At 38.0% G+C, this 7981-nt stretch overlaps 1 protein-coding gene across 1 annotated transcript; it reads left to right on the top strand.

Moving 5' to 3' along the window:
- Positions 1-784: 784 nt before the first annotated feature.
- LOC133715107 (2-isopropylmalate synthase 2, chloroplastic-like) lies at positions 785-7014 on the top strand. The gene is made up of 10 exons (XM_062141507.1): positions 785-1530; positions 3240-3453; positions 3533-3613; positions 3840-3932; positions 4022-4108; positions 4212-4312; positions 6218-6251; positions 6342-6416; positions 6711-6794; positions 6891-7014. Exons 1-10 carry the CDS (start codon positions 794-796, stop codon positions 6975-6977), a joined length of 1593 nt encoding a protein of 530 aa, XP_061997491.1. The 5' UTR covers positions 785-793; the 3' UTR covers positions 6978-7014.
- The last annotated feature ends 967 nt before the right edge of the window (positions 7015-7981 follow it).

Raw genomic sequence — 7981 nt, 5'->3', positions numbered from 1 at the left:
AAAAAAAAACACTATTATATATACTATTTTTGTTTGCAATATACCAAAACCATGCAAGTGGTTTCGTGGTTGGGCCATTCATTTGCATATGCTTTGGGAGGGGTTCAAGTCTCCTCAACCTCAAAGCTGGAATTAATTTTGGATTTTTCCATATTCTTGCCCAGGGTCAGTTTGGGAATTTCACTTCCGTGTGGGCCCCACTTTTGATGAGTTGGAAATGTCATGTCAGCACTTAAGATCTGAAATTAACGGAATTGAGTCGGACGGACCTATTGGACGAGAAAATGATATTGTGGGGGTGTTTTTGATGAAATTGAAAGTCGAGAGACTGAATCGATGTTTGACCCATACCACAGGGTACTAAACAGTATTTAGCCCGGCCCTAAATAATATGAACGATCATAAGAATTTTGTAATGCATAATTGCTAATAATCAAGCTTGTCATAATTGCTAATAATCAAGCTTGTCATAAACTCATGACAAAGATTTCAACTTGAATTTATAATAATATTAAAAGCTATTAAACATATTCCAATTATAATTATAGTTCATTTTCTAAAATAAAATTTCTGGGGCAGTGGCCCCACTCGTCCTTCATTGGCTCCTTCACTGATTAATAGATTGTCTTTTTTATTCAAAAAAAATGTTAAACCCGCCACCATCGCTCCACGTGGAAAGCAAATTCCGCCTCTCTCTTAAAAACAAAAAAGAAAATTTGAATTTTCAAATATGGCCGAACTCCCTCCCTTCTCCTATTTTTGTTCCTTATATAAACTCCCTGCAGCCACCTGCATGTTTCGTTCCTCCCTCTTTCTAACAATGGCCACTGTCTGCCCTCCCCACACAATCTCACCCCCTGCCATTGTTTCTTCTTCTCCAGTCCGATGCTCTCACTCCCAATCGCAGCTCCTATTCCGTTCAAATCTCCCGAACCGCCGCCACCACAGCCCGAGCCTCCCGATTTCGGCTCCCAATCTCCGCGCCGCTACCAAAGGACGAGTTCTCTGCTCGCAAAACCCTAACCCTGCCCCCACGCGCCGCCCCGACTACGTCCCCAACCGCATCTCCGACCCGAACTATGTCCGCATCCTCGACACCACGCTCCGCGACGGCGAGCAGTCCCCCGGCGCCTCGCTCACCTCCAAGGAGAAGCTCGACATTGCGCGCCAGCTGGCCAAGCTCGGCGTCGACATAATCGACGCCGGGTTCCCGGCGGCATCGAAGGACGACTTCGTAGCCGTGAAGATGATCGCGAAAGAGGTCGGGAATTTTGTGGATAAAGACGGTTATGTCCCTGTGATCTGTGGGCTGTCCAGGTGCAATGAGAAGGATATTAAGACGGCATGGGAGGCGGTCAAGTATGCAAAGAGGCCGAGGATTCAGACTTTCATTGCTACCAGTCCGATTCATATGGAGCATAAGCTGAGGAAGACGAAGGAGCAGGTGATCGAAATGGCGAGGAGTATGGTGAGCTATGCTAGGAGCTTGGGTTGCCAAGATGTCCAGTTTAGCCCGGAAGATGCCGGCAGGTAAAATTATTGATTCTGTAAAAAAAAAAAAAAATTTGATTTTGTCCTAGTAGAAGAAGCTAGGAACAAGAAGTCCTTGTGTGCTGATGGTATAGTGATGCCATCATTTCTGCAATTCGTTAATTTGTAAATTCGCACTTGTTCCACCTATAAATTTATCATTAGTACATCTTGACAATACTTGTATTACATGCTGTAATTAACCTGCAATTGAAGCCTGATTTGTGATGAATCGTAGACTTCTTTAGCCTCTTTAGTTATATATATATATATATATAGAGAGAAATTTTAAATACACACCCCTAATCATTTAATACACATCCCTATTATTTTATATTTCAAATTAGATTTTGTATGTAGGTTAAATGACCAAAACAGACATCTATGCATTAGAAGAAAAAAAAAATAGTCATATTTTCCTTATATTATTCTATTTAAGTATTTATGTATAAATAGTTAGATAAACACAAAAAATTTCTATACATGGCCTCCCAATTTAATACAAGAATAAAGTTAGAAACTATCTAATTTAATTTTTCCTTAAATAAATTGTAATTAAATGAGGTCAGAAACCATAAAATTTAGAATTTCAAAATCAATGGCATTAAATATTTTTAAAACATATCACTTTACTCCCATTTTTTAGTTAACTTCCTTTTTTGTTCTAAGAGTTATGATTAATCAATTTATTTTCTAATAGAAAATATCACAGGTGAAAAAACTTTGTAATTGTTAATTTGTTTAGTCTCTCTAATGACAACTTTTTTGTTCCACTACTGTGGAGAAACTACTGATGTAGTTTTGGTTGAATGTTCAACTCATAATTTTATACTTGATTAACATAGTGTTTGGTGGATGTGAGCTCAAATAACACAACCTATTTATATGCATCTATTTAAAGGGAACAACAATAAATCTTTATGGATTTCTCGATAACAAACACAATATGGTCATTTACAAAACATCAATGAAACCCTAATATAGTAAAAAAGTAGGATATTTCATGATTTTTGAGATTAAGGATATTTTAGGTACTTTGGGTTGTGTATTTAGTAAAATATTAGAATGAGAAATTAAATGAGTGGTGTATTAAGTATGGAGTGTGTATTAAGTAATTAGGGGTGTGTATTTAAAACTTCTCATATATATATATATAGAGGCCGGATCAAGAGCGGATGTCCGCACTTTCGCTAAAGTGCGGACGTCGATGCAGCAGGCGGCTTCCAGGCGGCGGCAACGGCGTGGGGCTGGCCGGAGGGAGGCCAGAGGCGTCCCAGACCTCTTCTGGGAGGCGTTCGAGGTCGGAGGAGGTCGGGCTTGCTGGTTTCTGGGCAGCCACCTCACCTGCAGTTGCAGGTTCTGTGCAGCACCGCAGAACCGTCGCCGGCGACTCCACCGGACTGCAGACCCCTCCGCACGACCCCCGGCGTCCTTCCGACAAGCCGCACCGCGCCGTCGCCGCTCCATCGAGGCCGGAGAAGCGACGTCCGCACTTTTTCTGGGTTGCGGACGTCCGCTCTCGAACGGCTCTCTCTCTCTCTCTCTCTCTCTCTATATATATATATATATATATATATATATATATATATATATATATATATATATATATATATATATATATATATATATATCCCTTCTATTCAGTAGATTTCATTTGCTTGTGTTTCTAATATTTCCTTCTTTTGTTTTCTTCGCCCAAACCCTACCAGATCTGAGAAGGAATTTCTATATCAGATTTTAGGTGAAGTTATAAAGGCCGGGGCAACAACTCTGAACATTCCTGACACTGTGGGTTATAATGTGCCAACTGAATTTGGTCAGTTGATTGCTGACATTAAATCTAATACCCCTGGAATTGATGACGTTATCATCTCGGCTCACTGCCACAATGATCTTGGACTTTCTACTGCCAACACTTTAGCGGTATTTTTTCTTTTGGTCTTATAATTGGGCATGTAATGTTTTGACAAAATGCACTTACACTTATCTTATCTATGTTCAGGGGGCAAGTAGAGGTGCTAGGCAACTGGAAGTAACAATCAATGGAATTGGTGAAAGGGCTGGTAATGCTTCATTAGAGGAGGTGAGAGTTATTTGCTGTTGCAACATGCAATCTTTGAAGTTTAGTTACAAGTAATGTTGAATTTGGAAAAGTTGAGTTCTCCCCTGATGGAACGCCTTCCCTCCCCCCTTCCCCCTCCCCCTCTCCTCCTCCTCCTCTCTCTTAAATTCTATGAACTTAGCTCTGTTTTGTTTATTGTTTCTTCTCATTTTCCTTTAAATAACATGGTTAACCGAATATATCGCAGGTTGTCATGACCTTAAACTGCCGTGGGGAGCATGTATTTGGGGGGCTTTATACCGGAATAAATCCTCGGCATATTTATATGACAAGCAAGATGGTATTTTTTTCTTCAACCAGTTTTTCCTTCATTACTGTAACTGCTTTAATTTGGATGGGGTTTCTTAACTAAATGGTTTGGTTTTATAGGTTTCAGAGTACACTGGAATGCATGTGCAGCAACACAAGGCTATTGTTGGAGCTAATGCTTTTGCACATGAAAGTGGTATCCATCAGGTTTGTCAATTTTAAGCAATTTTAGCCCATTTCCATAGTTTCAGTTGGTCAAAATTAAATTTATATATTAGTATATACATCTAATATGCTTTCTGATTTATAGGATGGAATGCTCAAGGACAAACGTACATATGAAATTATATCTCCTGAAGATATTGGGTATGACGGGTCCAGTGAAGCTGCCATTGTCCTAGGGAAACTTAGGTAAATTCTTTTGAAACAATCATTCTAATTGATGGGCTGAATACGTACTTTCCTTTTCTGTTCATAAAAATGGGAGAAAATTAAAGCTCAATCATCCTATTGAAATTAATAGCAATATATTTGATAAGCCACTTCGTAATTCCCACATGCTTCTTTTTTTACTTTGTCAAGGGGAACCCAAAGGCTTCCTAGGCCCAATATAAACCCCTTTAGCGCATGTGAAATGCTCCAGCTGTGCATTGCAGCACAGTGTCTGGCCACTTTGACAGCTTCGAGGTTCGAACCTAGGTTGGGGAGCACACTCAACTAGGCAAGAACCACTAGGCCACTTGCAGTGGTTTCCCACATGCTTCTTAATTAGTGCCTAACTGTTAACTTAATCTTGAGAAGTGTGTTTTCCTTCAATTGGTTTATGTAGTGAGTAGTGATACAGCTTAATTAGAGCAACTCCAACAGCTTCTCTATATTTTGATTTTTCTCAACTTTAGGGAAAAATGAGTCTTTTGCTCCAACAGATTCCCTATAACTATCTCTATTTTAGGGAGAGTGAGGAAAGAGAAAACTAAATTCTCTATATTTACAGCAATCTCTAAAATTTTAAGGAAAAATATGTAGATTTTAGAGATTGCTGTAAAATAGAGAATTTATTGGAGTTGGAGAAGAAAAATATGCTGAAGCTTTGACTTTTGCTTCCCTATTATATGAAAATTATAGGGAAGTTGTTGGAGTTGCTCTTATAAACAGGGAATAACGAGCACATTTGTGCATCCCTATTAGAGACTAGTTATTGAACTAAGATTCTATATATTTGTAGAACTAGGTGATTTGGGTTGATAGTGACTAGGGAATTGATATTAACATTCTCACAAAGTCAATCGACATGATTTGGGTACACCTCTTCACTTATTTTGTGAGCTTATAGAAATAATGAAGTATCATCTTGTAGTCTAGATTAGATTTCTTGGAGTGTTACAACAGTTTCCTAGTAACCATTAGATATTTGTTGGCACCATTTTAGTTTGCGACTTTGTATTGCTCTTCAGCTTTTGGCTTTATGCTAAGTTAATATGTTTCAATGCACTTTTCATTCCCCTGATTTTTTTTTCCCCCATCAGGCATGAATAGGATGATCTAATTCTCTTTCTTCATTTTTCTGGTTTGTGAGTAACTAATTATTTCATTCAAGTTGAATTTCAACATGTAATGGTTAGTTTGAAGATGTTTTCATCTTCTTTGGAAAAGAGATATGAGGACAGTATTAGGAAAATGAGGGAGGGAGATGAGAGAGGTGTGCAATAGATAAAGATGACTGCAGGAAACACAAAAAAGAAATTAGTTGAAACTGTTTTAGTGTATGTATAGCATTTCCTCACCCTATCATGTACTATGTCTTTCCCGCCATTTTTTAACTTTTTTTTTTTGTAGGTACTTTCTAAAATAAAAACAACATCCACAGATAAAATGTTACCGAATGGTCCTAATTTTTTTTTCTTTATATTTGTAAGTTTGAAGTGACTTAGGACCTCTAATTTCCAAACATTGAACTTCTATCTAACTGATTTTGTGTTCGGATACATTAACTTGGGTTTGGGGGAAGGATCTGGAGTATTGGTTAAAGAGGCACACATAGCCCATGCTAAACCTGTGTGAATAGTTGCTTATGAAGATTGTTATGATTGTGAATTATCAAATACAAGGTTTTAGATATAAACTACATTTGTTTTTAAATCTAAAAACCTTTGTAAGTTGTCCAATAAGATACATGTGCCATTTGATAGTTCACTTATTTCACTTGCATGCATGTTTTCCTTCTCGGAAATTTACTTATTTTGTGCACTAAACATTTCCTTCCTCCAAACCTAAATTGTCGGTTTTTCATTGTCTGGGCATGATTTTCTTATGCAGTGGACGCCATGCTTTGAAAAATCAGCTTCAACAGGTACCAAATGCTGCTCATTTCTTGCAATGTGGAACCAAAGTTGTTGGTTTGTTAACTACAGCTTCCTGATGCTCTCTTTGCTCTTGTTAGCTTGGTTATGAGCTGGATGATGTTCAACTTGAGACTGTATTCTGGCGCTTCAAAGGAGTAGCTGAACAGAAAAAGGTAAACTGTTCGAATCTTGTAATACGCTTCTGGAAGTTATTGTCTAATGGATAATGAAGTTATAATATGCATTATTGCCTTTCTGAAATTCTTGTGGTCGATTTATAGTGAATTATTTAAAGACCAGACCTTTTAAATATTGGATTGTACAATCTAACAGACCAATTGATTAAGATGTAAGTGAACAGAATGAACACTATATTTTATCAATATTTTAATGATTTATATTCTTGTTTTGGTGTTCTTCACGATATTCTTGTTTGCCCACTTATTTTATATTGATTGGTGTCACAGAGAGTCACTGATGCAGACCTCAGAGCATTGGTGTCAGATGAAGTTTTTCAGCCAGAAGTTGTCTGGAAGCTTCATGATCCACAGGTGAGTCGTGACAGTTTCCAACTTTGTTGCTCATCTTTTGATCCGCTGAAGTTTTAAGATCAACCCATCTCTACTTTACCTGGACCGGATTCTCAGGAGACGTTGGGTGCTAGCGCCCCGTACGAACACCAGGATTGCGAACCAAATTCGATCAGAGATACAGATGCACATGGCCGGTCCTGAGATTCTAACGGCCTAAGGCGAAGAATTAAAATGTGGCATTCGTGTGTGTGTATATATTTATATATATATATGCCAAATAATAGTATAAAATCATGTATTTTTGAAAAAGTAAATATAAAATTAATAGCAAAACCAAAGTATATGAATTTATTTCTCTGCATAAATTTCTGAATTACAAAACTAGTTAAATATAATTTTTTTTTTTTTATGGCTGGGTTGTTAGGAATTTGACCTAAAATTCCTCTTGCGGAAGCAGACAAGTGCAAAACAATATAGATAAACGATCGAGAAAACAAACACGAACTTGTTAATGAGGTTCAGCAGAGAACTTTGCCTACGTCCCCGGGCTGCTTAGGTTTCACTATAGAAGAAGAAGAATACACGAACAAGAATACAAGAATTTCTCACAAGAAGGTCTCACCAACTCTCAAGACCTCACTTGCTCTCTCTGTTTAATGCTTCAAAGACTTGATCTACTACTACAACCTATGCCCCTATGTATAGATATCTAACTAGACCCTATAAGACATTGGAAACCTATTCCCAATAGACATAGAAACCATTACCAAATAGGATTATGTAAGCAGGTAGGAAACAATCAAAACTCCTATTTGATCAAGGATTAACAAATCCTTATCCTATGAGGAATCGGATCCACACACCCAACAATCTTTCACTTGGAGCCGATTACGCCAGTAGCTAACATTCTCCAATACTGTTCAATCATAGACAACACAAAACCCATTATCACAGCCAACATCTCATTCTTCAAACTTGGAGACCAACTGAAGCCAAGCACAGCTTCAGTTTACTTATTGACACAGACTTAGTCAACATATCAACAGGATTCTCACTTCCTTGAATCTTCAACAATTGCAGCACTTCATTCTCCACAAGTTCTCGTATGTAGTGATACTTCATAGGAATGTGTTTAGTCCTTGAATGAAAAGCAGGGTTCTTTGCCAAGTGAATTGCACTTTGACTATCACTATGCAATGCACAAT

The sequence above is a fragment of the Rosa rugosa genome, chromosome 1 (assembly GCF_958449725.1).
Source record: "Rosa rugosa chromosome 1, drRosRugo1.1, whole genome shotgun sequence".
Taxonomy (NCBI): Eukaryota; Viridiplantae; Streptophyta; class Magnoliopsida; order Rosales; family Rosaceae; genus Rosa; species Rosa rugosa.
This window is presented reverse-complemented; position numbering and strand designations above follow the sequence as displayed.